Genomic DNA, 16,023 nt, shown 5'->3' with positions numbered 1-16,023 from the left:
ATCTCCCCGAGCCTTCAGTTCCGGAAATTTTCGCAGCTCTCTTAGAACTTTAAGATTCATCCGGACCACGGGGGAGACTTTGATAGTGACTCCCCTTGCCCTATCCCTTCTTCCAAAATACGCCCACTGTATATTAGGGAAAGCACTGATTCTCTTAGAACTTTAAGATTCATCCGGACCACGGGGGAGACTTTGATAGTGACTCCCCTTGCCCTATCCCTTCTTCCAAAATACGCCCACTGTATATTAGGGAAAGCACTGATTTCTTATTTTGTGTGACAGTTCCCTGTAGATGCCATAACTTTGTTCTCCTTTATGGCTTGGTAAAATTCCATTGTGTACATATCCCATAGTTGAAAACTAGGAAGAAATGGGTAATAGCAATTCTAGTTAAAGAAGGGGCCCCTTTGAGGAGCAGTTAAGGTGACCTATTTGAGGGGATGGGAGGGGGGAAGATGGAAACTCTTTAAAACACATTATGTACTTAAAGCTTGGGAACGAGGGAGGGGGAGGGAATGGGATAGGGATTGGATAAAGGCTAATTGGGTGGATGTGTGCATGTATATCTCCACAAGTTTTTTATTTTATTAAGATGCTTGACTATGCCAAGCATGGTGGTGCACCCTTGTAATTCCAGTGCTTGGGAGGCTGAGACAGGAGGATCGCACAGGTTCGAAGCCAGCCTGAGCTATTTAGTGAGGCTCTCAGCAACTTAGTGAGACCCTGTTTCCAAGTAAAGAATAAAATAGATCTGGGAGTATAACCCGGAGGTTGAAAGCCCCTGGTTTCCACCCCTAGTACCACACACACAAAAAAAGTTTGACTACACTGCACAAATAAAAATATATTAAAAAATAAAAAATATGTCCACCGACCACGGTTCTTTTCCCTTTCTCCTCTCTTCTTTTTCTCCTCCCACATATAATATATGGCCCCTGTGAAGTAGATTTCCCTCTTTATTCTTTGCATAGGTTGAAGGGTGGACTGGCCTCTAGCTTTCACTCTTTGGACAGCGTTGGTGAACTCCAGGCGGTTCATTCTCTACTTGAACTAGTTGACTGTCGCTCCGTCCTAGGAGGAAATCACTAGCTAAGGTGGCTATTGCAGACTCGAAATGCAGCTCGTCCAAACCGAGATGCACTATAGGTGTAAAATACTGGATTTCAAAGAAAGTATAAAATGATAATGTAAAATTCAATATTGATCTTAATAATTTTTAGGGCTGTGGATTTAGCTTAGAGTGCATGTTTAGCACGCACAGGCAAAGGGTTCTATTCCCAGCACTGGAAAATAGTAAGAACTTTATATTGATTTTATGCTGAAATAATATTTATTAGGTTAAAGAAAATATAAATTCATCTGTTTCTCTTATTAAAAAGCTACTGCTAACAGGTTGGAATTTACATTTGTGCTCCAATAATGGAACTATTTATGGGGCTGGTTTATAGAGTCAGTAGATGGCCTGGGCATATAAAGGAAATTATTCTTATTTTCATCCTACTTTCCTACCCTCTTTTTGCATACATTTTTGTGTACATGCATATTATCTTTGTAGGCACGTTGTAAAACACTAACTTTTCACCTAAGGCAGAGGGCCTCACTAAGTAGCTGAGGCTGTCCGCAAACCATGATCCTCAGGTCTCAGCCTCCCGAATGCTGGGATTACAAGCATGAGCCACCACGCCCGGCTCAGTTTTGGGTTTTTAATTGCCAGAGTTGCTTGGAGATTCATAGAGATTTATCTGTGCTGTTCCATATATTAATAGTCCATTTCTTTTATTGTTGAGTAGTGTTTTATGGTATGAAATACTAGAGTTTGTTTAATCATTTCTCTGTTGAAGGACATTTTGGTTGTTTCCAGTTTGAGTCTAGTATGAATAAATCTGTGGTGACAATTCATATACAAGTTTTGATATAAACACATGTTTTCACTTTTATGGAGTTAATACAAAGGACTTCAGGTAACATATGGATCAATCAATCTGATTAAATCCTCTGGGTGTGAAAGAAAGCTATGTGTTATCTATAGCTAGAGGATAGGAGAGACTTGGTTGTTTTTATGTTAAGAAGGGGGGGCAAAGAATAAATAATGTATGATGAGTCAGTACAGACAGGAATAATAGATGGAACATAGTTCAGTAGGTGAGAAGTTGTCAGACTGATTATAGGTAGAAAATTAACTTTATTAGGAAGAGGACCTCCTCTCTTTGTATGATGGATAAGAAGGGATTTCCTGAAAAGAAAAAAGGGTGTTTTATTTTCTTTGTTAACCATACCATAGAATTTTTGAGAAATTTTATAACATAACTTGTTATCTTAGCCAAACTTTTTTTTTCATTTAATCAATGTACTTGTAGCACCTAACGCTGAGTGTGTGTTGAAATCTTTCAGAAAATGATTTTGAGTTGAATGGGCAAAAGAAGAAATCAAGGCATGAAGAGGCAGGGAAGAAGGAAGGCATTAAAGCACAAGAGAATAGGTAGAAAACCAGGACCTTGAGGAAATAATGAGTTTGGCAGATTGTCATAGAAAATAAAATAATGGTTGACTAATGTTTTTCAAATGTTTGACCAAGATCTGTAGTTATAAAAATATCAGAAAGCAAAGGAATGACAAAACACATATTACATTCATATCATGTACATGCATATATACATGCTCATAACTAAAACAAGATTAAAAAATTAATAGTAACATATTTAATATAGTTATAACATATTTTCAAGTCCATCCTTACTTCCTATCCTAAACAGTCATTAACATTTGCTAATTAAAAGCCAATAAATTAACTCTTGATAAACTAATGGGTCCTGATGTTCAATTCGAAGGCTGTTGGTCTAGGTAATATACAGAGGGATCGCTGTGTGGATGGAGAATTTGACTGAGTTAGACTATTTAGTGGTGGCAAGAACACTGCTTTGGATTCAGCATCTCTAAACTTAAGATCCTGCTTCTATTGCTTATTAGCAGAACGATTTGGGACAGTTAAGTGACCTCTACAAATCCTGGTTTTCTCATATATGCAAGGAGTACTATGATCTTTAACCTGTTAATTTTTTTGAAGATCATCAATTACGCAAGCGTCTTCTAGTGCCTGGTTTGGCACAGATGCTCAGTACAGGGAAACAGGATGGTGGTGGTGATGAAGATGAGGATGATGCGAAGATACACTGTAATATACTACTTTGCCTATATCCATTATATGCATTAAACTTAAATAAATTTAAGTTATATACCATATATTATTTGTCATTATATGTTATATTATCAAAAGCATGTGGCCGTTTCTGGAAGACTTAACAGAATTCTTAGTCAGTGAATATAAAATAGCCATATATATCTCCCATACGTAGATTGTTCTCTTTGGAGTATTTTAATCTCTATTCAAACTATTCAAAGATATTTCGTTATCAATTGGGCCTACGTGTGAAAATTTTTCTTGAAATTTTGGTTCAATCCATGTGCTTTTTCTCTTAAAGAACTAAGAGTAATATTCAATTTGATTGCTTTTTAGTCAAATATATTTTTAAAGAATAAAGGAATTAAGAGATAAAACACTTCTTTAGCCAGCTTGGTGGCACATGCTTGTAATCCCAGCACTTGGGAGGCTGAGACGGGAGGATCCGGGTTCGCAAACAGCCTCAGCTACTTAGGCCCCTTGCAACTCAGTGAGACCCTGTTTCAAAATAAAGAATAAAAAATAGGGTTGGGTCATAGTTTGGAGGTAGAATGTCCCTGGGTTCCAACCCCAGTACTGTCAACAAAACAAACAAACAAAAAACAATAACAACAACAAAACACTGTTCTTTAACATATGGTACAACCATAATAAGGTGTGATAAAAGTTTGTTAAACCAAAACATCTTTACATGGAACCTGTTGGATTGGTATTACAAATTAAAGAACCCATAGATTTTAGAGTCACATTGGCCTTTTTACTATTTTATAAGTAATTCTCTTTTTTTATGAAGAATGATGGAAGACAGTGATGATGAGGATAGAAAGCTCAAAGAAGAAATCGAGGCTGAATTAGATAAAATCAGCATTTCTTCCTTGGAACAAGATGAGGTTGAGAGTGACTCAAAATCAGAAACCCAGAGTGATGATAGTGATATTGTAAGTGTTCTTACAGTTTTAACTTTTAACACAAATAGGGTTTTGGGGAGAAATATTACTTTTCTCAGTATGCTTTGTGTATGTGGATCATGTTTTGCCCTAAGATAACTTAATGAATAATGCATATTCATAAATACTAGATTATTAAAATATTTAAGGTAGGCTGTTTCTCATAACTCTAACTTTATATATTGCATTTTGTGAAATTGGAACTAAGAGAAGAAAATTGTATGTGGAATTTTTAGACCTATAGGAATAGTAACTTTTGGAATAAAAAAAAGCTACCTTTTTTCCCTATATTTTCCCAATGTTTATTTACTAATAAAATTCATTCGTGGATTCATCTTTTTATACCAAAACTCTTAGTCTACATAGAATTTATTTGCAGGAATGTCATGAAACAGAGATCTAATTTAAAAACTTCCTGCACTTATTTAGCTAATATTTCCAGTGTCCCTTGTCTTCTCAATTGGTTTGTCATGTCTTTTGCATGTATTTATTTTATACATATTACCTGTTAAAAGCTATCTATTATTTTCCATTATTAGTTTTGCTCTGTAGTAATTTTGTTTTAAAATATTGCATGCAACAAATTTCTTTCAATATTTTGTTTCAAAATGTCAGCTGTGTTAAAAACTAGTAAGGTTTCAAAAATATTTCTACTTTGATTTTTAAATATATTGCATTAAGCTAATCTTTGACTTTTAGAAAAATTAAAATTTTACATTATTATATATTTTATCCAGAGTTAATTTAATGAAACAAAATACTGAAATTCTTCACGTGAAGTCCAACAGAATAGTGGATTTTACTATATTTTCATATCTATATACCTAAGGGCAAAAGAATAAAATTATGTCTTCTTCTGACTTAAGATGTCTCATAATTATTTTATAATTAAGAATAGCTATTATTGCTAGAGAAATAAACTATTAATTAAAGATAAAAGATTTAAGTATTGCAGATTATATTTCACATAATATGACAATCTCTATAGTCCAGGAGCCTTAAACTAAAGTGAACAGGAAACAGGAATCTCAATGTAAGGTAAAGAACAGAAGAGTAGAGTTTTTTATTTCATCAATACTAGAACTAACTTCATGACATAGAATGTCATTGTTTGTTTTCCATAGTGCTATGGAGAAAAGTGGCATTGTCTCCTTATCTTTTGTAATTTATTCCTTAAGAGAAGTACTGAACTCTATTGGCATAGAGAGAAATAAAAAGCTGATTGAAAACCTTAAAATTAATACATAAAAACCCATGTGATAGAAACTTTTTTTTTTTTTTAGTTAGTTGATATCAGGCATATGTAATGTTCTTCTGTATCAGAAGCACCTGTATTATCGATTCATTCAAATTGTAATTTAGGCCCCTCCATGAAGTATACAGTAATATCTCTCTCTATATATATATATTATCCATTTATGTTTCCAGATTATTATTATAAATACTTTTAGACACTTTAAATATTTGTGTTATCAGGAATATTTCTTTATATATTTTTCTTTTTTATATTTTTATATAATATTTTATATTTACTGGATATGTTGTTAAAGGAAGAATTGCATTTTCATATTTTATGCATTAATATTAATATATTTAACTATTTAGAGAATTATAAAGCAATTTATATAGACTATATTGGTTGTCAGTCTATAATAGTTTAAAAATTCACTGACTTTGTATTGATAGTCACAAAGTTTTGAAATATTAATTTTATAAATTAATGACTACATTAACTATTTTGAAAATTTTTTGAGATTTTGATTAATATTTGGTACTATTTGTTTAAAATTATAATAAATCTAAAATATATTGAATTAGATACTTAAAAATAATCAACGTCTAACAAAGTTAATAAAAATGATATGTGGATAACTCTTTTTCATTTGCTTCCTTAGTGTTTTCCAGAAATGAATAACCCCCTGACACTAAAAAGGAAATTTTAACCAAAGATACACACCTGAATTATACTTTTTACATAGAGCCCTTTTACTTTATTTACACAATTTGCTCAAATTTTTAGAAAGGAATGAAGTTTATAATATTTAAGACATGATTTTGATGATGTGCTTTTTTAGTATTTGCACTTTTTTTTCTCATTTGTCCTTTTTTATTATTCAAATTTTAGGGCTTAGTTGAATTGCCAGAGTCAGTTCTTCATTATATTAACATCATAAAGAACAAGAGTAAAACTGTTGAAGAGCTCATTCTTCAGGACATAGAAGATACTGATGTTTTAAGTAAGTACAGTTTTCACTTGGTTGACAGAAAAGATTTCTGTAACTGAATACATCTTCATTTAGAAAATGAAATTGCTTTAAGTCATTGTCTTTTGTGATATACATGTGTATGCATCGATCTATAATATATTTATAGTATGCTGGACTCTGCTGGATTTAGCTCATTTTTTCCCCTTACATTCTTCCTTTTGTCTCCAATAAGTACTAATCACCAATAGTTTCATTTCCCCACTCTGAATTATTACCAAACCTTCCATTATTTCACATGAAAGAAAACACACCATGAAACTATTTAAAATGTATCAATGTAAACATATTTTTGAGAAAAATAATTTTTGTTTTCAAAGTCAGTTTTTAATTTGCTTGAACTGAGCAATTTTCCTTCTTAAAATTATTCTAATAATGGTATAGTCTTGGTTTATCATGGAAGATAACAACATAAATGCTCATTAGAACCTTGGTCCAATAATACAACCATTTAAAAAAGATGACATAGGCAAATATTTAATCACATAAAATGTTTATGACATATTATTTTAAAATTCAATGGGATTTATACAAATTATATAAATTATAATATGTATATCCATGTTAATTCAACAGATAATACTATATAACCAAATCTGTTATAGACATTGAGAATATACCGGTAAACAAAACAGGCAAAGGTCTTGCTTTCTTGTAACGTTTCAGGATAAGAAGAGGGGCAAATAGGTAATATTTCAGTAGTGGTAACTAATATGAAAAGAATTTTTTTTTTTTTTTTTTTTTTTTGGTGGTACTGGGGTTCTCGGAAGCCCTTCTACCTCCGGGATACACTCCCACGGGCTACACTCCCAGACCTATTTTTTACTTTTTTTATGTGGAAACAGGATCTCTTAAGCCAGCAAGGCTGGCTCCAAACCAGCGCAATCCTCCTGTCTCAGCCTCCCAAGTGCGGGGATTACAAGCGTGCTCCACCACGCCCGGCAAAAGGAAAAAATTTAAGGTGAGGGCATAGGGACTAAAGGTTGCTATTTTTAAATAGGATAGTCAGGGAGGTGTTTATGAGAAGGTGATAGTTGAGTAATGACCTTAGTGAATACAAAGGTTAGCTCTGAGAAAGACGAAACTATAAACTGGGCGTGGTGGCGCACGCTTGTCATCCCAGCATTTGGGAGGCTGAGACAGGAGGATCACAGTTCATGGACAGCCTCAGCTACTTAGTGAGGCCCTTTGCAACTTAGTGAGACTCTGTTTCAAAGTAAAAACTAAAAAATAAGACTGAGGGTATAGCTAGGAGGTAGAATGCCCTTGAATTCCATCCCCAGCACCACAAAAAGAAAAAAAAAAAGAGGGAACTATAGAGGCCAAAAAATAGGTATGAACAGTTAACCAGCAGAATGGAAGCATTGCCAGAATATTACAAATTAATCAAATGAAGAAAACAATGTAATTACATATGAATAGACAATAAAAAGACAATAAAATTAAAAAACTCATAACAGTGGAATAAACTTTAATTTTATTCATTAAAGTAATTATAGTTTTAAATAACATTTTATTAAAGTGACTTCATTTTCTTGTGCAAGATTTTGTAGCAGTTCGAATTGAGTCTTTGTTGATTTCTAATCAAGATATCACTGAAGCCAGGCATGGTGGCGCACACTTGTAATCCAAGCATTTGGGAGGCTGAGACTGTAGTATCGCAGTTCGTGGACAGCCTCAGCTACTTAATGAGGTTCTCTGCAACTTAGTGAGAAAAAAAAAAAAAAACAGGGCAAGGGGTGTAGTTCAGAGGTCAAATGCCCCTGGGTTCCATCCCCAGATCCGCAAAAAAAAAAAAAGAAAAAAAGAAAAAAAAATATATATATGAGCTATCGAGCAAAGCATGATGGGAAGTATGCATCAAAAGTAAACCTCAATCTAGAAGATTAAAAACAATACAGAGAATATCTTAGAAATTTGTTTTTTCTTATTTATTTATTTATTTATTTATTTTGGTGTTACTGGGGGTGGAACCCAGGGGCTTTCTACTTCCGGGTTATACTCCCAGGCCCATTTTATATTTTTTATTCGGAAACAGGATCTCACTAAGTTACTGAGAGTCTCACTAAGTAGCTGAGGCTGGCTTCAAACCTGTGTGATCCTCCTGTCTCAGCTTCCCAAGCGTGGGGATTACAAGTATGCGCCACCATGCCCAGCGTTTTTTTTATTTTTAAATAAAGATAACACATTTTACCAGGTGTGGTGGCATATGCCTTTTATCTTCAGTACTTGAGAGGCTAAGACAGGAGGATCACAGGTATGAGACCAGCCAGAATCAGGAATTTAGGGAGGCCCTACAAGTTATTGAGACCCCATTTCAAAATAAAAAATTAAAAAACTAGCACTAGGGTGCTATAGAGATCAGTGTGGATATTCCACAGAAAACTGGGAATGGAACTACCATATGTTCCAGGTATACTACTTCTTGGTGTCTTGCAAAAGGGACTGAAATCATAATATTACTGATAAAATACATGCATAGCCATGTTTATAGCAGCAAAAATTCATAATAGTATAATTATGGAACCAACTCAGTTGTCCATCAACAGATGAATGAATCATACAATTATGAGATAACACACACACAATGGGATTCTACTCAGCAGTAAAGAAGGACAAAATTATTTCAGTTGTAGGAAAATGGGTGGACCTGGAGAACATTATGTTAAGTGAGATTAGCCAGTCACAGAAAGTGAAAGGTCGTATGTTTTGTCTCATGTAAGGAAGCTAAGGAATAATCAAGATATAAGAGAGACTTTAGATAATGGAAGAAAAAATTCTAATGGAGCAAGGGAGGTGGTCTAGGTGAGGGAAGGGGGAGGGAGGGAGGATCAATGAAGGGAGCACTCCCACTGACATTGTGTACCTGTGTGAGAATATGATGTGAGACTATAACGTGCCAACAAAAGTATTAAAATGCAAAGAAACAGGATGAGCTATACAGGCAGAATGCCCCTGGCTTCATGTTGGGATCTTAGCCCATATGCTGAGGTCCCCATTTTGGACCAGCTCAGCTATGCTGTGCTGAGATTAGTATATGTTGAATGGAGATTGTCTGCAAGTTAACAGATTTCCTTGGACCAGATGGGACTGAAAGGTAGACTTTGATGACCTCCTGTCCTCCCTGAAATGTCTAACTTGCTTCTCTCTAAACCTAATCTGAGATTGCCTCTCCCTAAACTTAGCCTGTAGCCAGGTGTGGTGGCGCACACTTGTGATCCCAGCATTTGAGAGGCTGAGACAGGAGGATCACAGTACGAGGACAGCCTCAGCTATTTCGTGAGGTCCTCTGCAACTCAGTAAGACCCTGTTTTAATGTAAAGAATAAAAAAAATAGGGCTGGGGGTATAGCTCAGAGGTAGAATGCCTCTGGGTTCCATCCCCAGTGCCACAAAAATAAAAAATAAAAACTTTGTTTTTAACCCTAAATTTAACATTGCTTTGTTTAAACCCTGAGTAAAAGAAAGACACTGGCTGTAGAACAGAATTGTCAACTAACTCCTCCCCAATGGCCCTGCCTATTATTATAATTATTAAATATAGTTTTCTCCAAATTATCTCATCTGACTCCGAGTCATTTTTGTGGAAGAAGACACCTATTTTTCAATAGGTGCCTAGAGCAGCTACTTCTGTGACAGGACTACAGAATAAACTTTTTGGTAATTGCCTAGAACAGCAACCTTCTGTGGCAGGGCTATGGAACAAGTTGCATCTGCTAGAATCTGCTATAGGTTCAATCCCCAGTTGTATAATAAATGAATGAGTGAATGAATGAATGCATAGGGCTGGTCATATAGCTCAGAGATATAAGCATCCTGGGTTCAATCCCCAGCACTTCAAAAAATGATAACACATTTCTTCTATTATTTTTTGTTTTATTGACCTAGTATTACTGATCAAAAGAGTACTCTGATAGAAACTGAGATTAAAGGATGATGAGAGGGTTTGAAATTTTGGTATGTTATGTGCTAACATTTAAGTGACAGATTTTCCCTTTTTTAGGTTGTAGTTTTGGAGCAATTGCCAATAATCATATGAATTTAAGAATAGGATTATCAGCTGAATCCAAAGAAAATCCAAAGCAATTAATGAAGGTATATCTTCAATGTTTGATATAATATAGCTAATAATACAATTAGGAATTTATCTTTTTCTCTTACACAAGCTGATAGTTTATTGATTTTAAATTGACTGAATTTAAAATAAAATTATTTTAATCAAATAATTTTTTGTTTTATGGTTTCTTCTAGTATGTCATATAAAACCGTACAAACGTCAACCTTTAAGAGCATTCAAAATGACAATTTGAACCGTCAAGTCTCTGGAAAAAAATAATAATATGCTTTAGTATTTACTACCTCTCTTGGAAACTGTGTTCCCAGCAGACACATTAAATACGGAATAGAAACTTTCAATGTAGAAGATAATTTCTTAGTTTTTTAAAACAGTTTAAAAAAGAATTATTAAAAGTACAAGTAAAAGTCTAGTATTTTTTTTTTTTTTTTGTGGGTCTGGGGATGGAACCCAGGGGCATTCTACCTCCAAGCTACACCCCCTGCCCAATTTTTTATTCTTTATTTTGAAACTGGGTCTCACTGAGTTGCAGAAGGTCTCACTAAGTAGCTGAGGCTGTCCGTGAACCGCCATCCTCCAGGTCTCAGCCTCCCGAATGCTGGGATTACAAGTGTGCACCACCATGCCCGGCTAAAAATCTAGTATTTTATTAGATTAAATCTACAATGTATTTAAGAGAAAGTATCTTCTAGGTTCACTTTTTGAATTCATTTTACCTCTTATTTTATTTTTACATAATACTGTTTCTACTCCTTTTAAGATGTTTAAAATATAAAAATTATATTTCTTTTAATTATTTAGTAGGACTCAAACTTAGAATATTAATTTTGAAGTATCCTGCTGCTCCTTCATTGGAATAAATATTCTCTATCTTTGCAATAGGTATAGTAGAAACATAATTATGGAAATGTATAGCTAAAAATTATGATTTATGCAGAATTTAGGTTGTAGTAGAGAATAGTTCTTTTTATCATTTTGAATATGTTAATAGTTTGTATATATGAGCAGTATTACAGATAAGAAAGTTAGAAATATATTAGGAGGGAAACAACCATTAGTAGAAACAATTTGAAATTACTATCAAGCTGATTGACTCAATATTGTTGATGTATATTAAGGAATGATCAGAGTTTGGAAAAACATTAAGAGGGTAAAATATAGTCTGCATGGCAAAACACAATAGGTTTCAATATATTTGAGAGAGGTTTAAAATAAGTAAAGTTCTTATTTTAGTTTATAATTAACATAGTATTAAAATAATTGTTTTACTCCATTTTAGTTTCATTAAGAACTGGTGCTTTTTTAACCTCTTAGATATTATCAGAAATAGAAAAAGAAGAATTTTTGAGGAGTAACACTCACTGTGCCAGTCCGGATTCTGTTCCTGAGCCTGATCCTTTTACCTTGTCTGTGGATGAACACATTTTACCAGGTGGACTAAACTGTACAATGATGTTTTTGACAATTTTTATATGGTTAAGCATCATAATCTTAAAAATACCGGTTGCTTTTCTTTCTTTGGACATTTATAAAACATAATTATGATTTTTGAAAATTATTATGCCTTTTATATACTTATCTAATGACATACTTTAGTAGTTTTTATGCATTCTAAATTAACTTGACAAGTATATTCAAACATTTTCCACATGTACTGCTGACTTGAATTTTATCTAACTGTTTTTGTATTCCTAAGTATTCTTTATCTTGTCACTTATCTATTTACCTGCACTCACATACTCACATACACAGATGCAGAAACATTATATTTTTAATTTTTACTTATTTTTTTGTGGTACTGGGAATTGAACCCAGTGACATTCTACCTTTGAGCTACAACCCCAGGCCTAATTTTTATTCTTTATTTTTTGATTTTTATTTTTTCTTGGTGCATTGTAGTCATACATTTCAATGGAGTACAAGATGGTGGAGGCATACGTGCACACATTACCCAATTAGCCCTTACCAAATTCCTGCCCCTTTCTCTACCCTCCCTCCTTCTTATGTTTGGCTTAGTGATTGACAATGATATTTTTTTTAAAGTACATCACGTGCATTATAGAATTTCCTTCTTCCCCCCTCCCATCCCCTCAGGTATCCTTATTTGTTCATCCATAGTATCTCCTGTGTCTAGGGTTCCTCCTATAACCAATTTCCCCCCCTAGCTTCTGCATATTAGGGAGAGCATCTGATTTCTTGATTTCTTATTTTTTGTGACTGACAATCTCACTTAGCATAATGTTCTCCATTTCCATCCATTTCCCTATAAATGACTTAATTGTTTTTTTCTTTATGGCTGAGTAGAATTCCATTGTTTAAATATTTCATAGGTTTTTAATCCATTCATCTGTTGATGGATATCTTGGCTGTTTACATAGTTTTACCATGGTGAATTGTGCAGCTATGAACATAGGTACACATGTATTAGTTTGGTTTCCATTCTTTTGGGTAGATATCCAGAAATGGTATTACTGGATCATAGGATAATTTCATTCCCATTCTTCTGAGGATCTTCCATACTGTTTTCCAATGTGGTTGCATTAATTTGGAAGCCTACCAACAATGGATTAGAGTTCCCACTTTTCCACATTCTCACTAGCATTAGTTGTTGTTTGAATTTTGAATGATTGTCATGTAGTTGGAGTTAGATGAAATCTCACAGTAGTTTTGATTTGCATCTCTCTGCTAATGATGTTGAGCATTTTTTTTGTATATTTATGGGCCATTTAAATGTCTTCTTTCATAAAGTGTCTAGTTCAATTGCCTATATTTTGATGGGGTTATTTGTATTTTTAGTGCTGAATTTCTTGAGTTCTCTGTATATGCCAGATATTAGTACTTTACTGGAGAAGTAGGTGGCAAAAATATCCCATTCTGTTGGTTCTCAGTGAGGTTCTTGATAGTTTTCTTTGCTGTACAGAAGCTCTTCAGTTTAGTGCAATCTCACATATTGATTTGCCTTTTACTTTCTTGTGCCTTTGAGGTCTTGTTGAGAAAGTTTTTTTACCTGTGCCTATGTGTTTCAGTGTTGGACCTATGCCCTCTTCAAGGAGCTACAAGGTCTCTGGTCTAATTTCCAAGTCTTTTTCTTTCTTTTTTCTTTCTTTTCTTTTTTTTTTATGATACTGGGGGTGGAACCCAGAGGCTTTCTACCTCCAGGCTATACTCCCAGATTTATTTTATATTTTATTTGGAAACAGGGTCTCACTAAGTTCCTGAGAGCCTCACTCAGTAGGTGAGGCTGGCTTTGAATCTGTGCAATTCTCCTGTCTCAGCCTCCCATGTGCAGGGATTACAAGCGTGCGCCACTACACCCGGCTCTAATTTCCAAGTCTTTGATCCACCTTGTGCAGGGTGAGAAAGTGGGTTTATTTCCATTTTTCCCTATATGGTTAATCAGTTTTGATAATACCATTTATTTAAGAGGCTATCTTTTTTTTTTCAGTGTATGTTTTGGTCCCTTTGTCAAAATTCAATTGGCAGTAAGTATGCAGATTTGTTTCCAAGTCTTCTATTCTGCAGATGGCTGGTATCAATGGGACTAATTCTAGTGTTAAGTGCAGTTCACCCTCCTCCCCCTACTTTCCACAGGTGTGGAGTCTCAGTCTCTCCCTCCCTCTGTAGGTGATAGATGCCTCTGAGACCAAACTCAATGTAAGAGTCTCTGTTCTCCACAGCTACAGCTGGGCTTGTCTGACTTCTCCAAGTTCACCATGGCTGGATGGTCTGTGGTGATCTTGGATATCGTACTGGTTGCATCTAGTGTTAAGTGTAGGTTTTCACCCACATTTTCCAATGATGCAGAGCCTGAGTCTCTCCGAGCCTCTGCTATGTCCAACAACAGACTCCATCCCCACCTTTGCAGTGTTGAACTGCACAATCTCAGACCCGGGGAATTTATCCTGGTTACACGAGTCCCTGAAGATTCCAAGCTGGGCACTCTCCAGTAGGGATAGTGGCTTCACTTATGGTGTTGTTGAACACTGCTCTGGATCTCTGGAAAGCTGTGGTGAGCTTGGACCCAACTGCTGCAAGTTGTAGCCAGTGTTTGTGCAGGAAGAACTGATGGCTTAAAATTCTGATGATCTGCAGCTGCTTACTTCAGGTACATAGAGGCCACAAGGTGGACAGGTTTTTTTTCTGCTGTCTGATTGGTCTTCTAGCTTTTATTCCTGCTGCCTTTTACTTATTGTATTTTTTTTTTAAGTTATGGTGTTTTCTGTTTTTTTTTTTTTTTTTAAGAATGCTGTTTTTAAGGCAATGAAGATCAGGTATCAGCAGGACTGGTATGTGCTACTTCCCTTGGTGGTCACCATCTTCCTAGAAGTACTTATTCTTTATTTTGAAACAAGAGTTTCACTAGGTTCTGGAAGGCCTCACTAAGTAGCTGAGACTGGACGCAAACCTGAGATCCTCAAGTTTCAGCCTCCCAAGTACTGGGATTAACAATCATGTGCCACCACCCCCTGCTTAGACATTATATTTTTATATTAAGTTTCATGTACTTTAAGCACATTATTTGACTTTTTTATTGACTGCAGGGAATTTCCTTGTATATTCAAGAATGAGTTTCCTTTTTGAATATTATCACTTTTTATTTGCTAATCTGTGGACATTATTCAATTCAAAATTACTTTTGTATGCTAAATTGGATCACTTTTTATAGGTTTTATCTTAAGAATAATGCTTTTCTTTTCATGAATGCAGATGATGCTGATATAAATTTTGGATACTTTGAAGTAGAAGAAAGATGTAGACAGTCTTTTGAAGCCTGGCAAGACAAACAGAAAGAACTAGAAGACAAAGAGAAAGAAACTCTCAGAGCTCAGAGGGATAGAGAAGAAAAGCAATTTCAAGAAGAAGATGAAAAGAGACATTGTTGGCTGAAACAATTTGAAGCTGAAAAGGAAAAATTAGAGAGCATTCAGAAGGTATTTTTTTTAGTATGGTTTCTTTGCTTTTCTTCTCACATTTTTATTTTTATTTTTATTTTTATTTTTATTTTTATTTTTATTTTTGTGGGTCTGGGGATGGAAACCAGAGGCATTTGACCTACACTCCCTGCCCTATTTTTTTAAATTATTCTTTATTTTGAAACCGGGTCTCACTGAGTTGCAGAGGGCCTCACTAAAGCCTCCTGAATACTGGGATTACAAGTGTGTGCCACCACACCTGGCTCTTCTCACATTTTTTAAAAAAATCACTGTAGCTACTTCTGAAGAGTATTGATATTTTGATTATAGAGTGAATTGATTCTTGGTTTTTAATTACTCTTGATAATGAAGCAACTGATTATTAATTAACAGTCCTTAATATGGACTCTGTGATTGTTTTCATACACTTCACTCAGATTCTTGATATTGCTTTGGATTTTGGGGCCCCCTAAAATATATGAAGAAGTTTCAAGGATACTTTGAAATTTACAACATAAAATGCTACCTTTTCCATGCCCTTCTAAAACAGACTTTTCTTTAGTAAGAAATATCTTTTTTATGTGGTCTGATATATAACATATTATGTAAAACATATTTACTTGGAATAGTTTGACCATTTAGGTAAC

At 34.5% G+C, this 16,023-nt stretch overlaps 1 protein-coding gene across 1 annotated transcript in view; it reads left to right on the top strand.

Annotated features, from left to right (window-relative positions):
• Positions 1 to 3,972: 3,972 nt before the first annotated feature.
• Positions 3,973 to 16,023, top strand: part of LRRIQ1 (leucine rich repeats and IQ motif containing 1) — a gene marked incomplete at both ends in the record, with an annotated part of 216,869 nt that continues 204,818 nt past the window's right edge. The window contains 5 exons of the mRNA XM_080704824.1: positions 3,973 to 4,116; positions 6,251 to 6,362; positions 10,392 to 10,483; positions 11,778 to 11,895; positions 15,171 to 15,394. Of these exons, the coding sequence (XP_080560950.1) occupies positions 3,973 to 4,116; positions 6,251 to 6,362; positions 10,392 to 10,483; positions 11,778 to 11,895; positions 15,171 to 15,394 (690 nt within the window). The remainder of the gene's footprint in view (positions 4,117 to 6,250; positions 6,363 to 10,391; positions 10,484 to 11,777; positions 11,896 to 15,170; positions 15,395 to 16,023) is intronic.

Source organism: Muscardinus avellanarius (assembly GCF_963383645.1).
Source record: "Muscardinus avellanarius genome assembly, chromosome: 11".
Taxonomy (NCBI): Eukaryota; Metazoa; Chordata; class Mammalia; order Rodentia; family Gliridae; genus Muscardinus; species Muscardinus avellanarius.
This window is presented reverse-complemented; position numbering and strand designations above follow the sequence as displayed.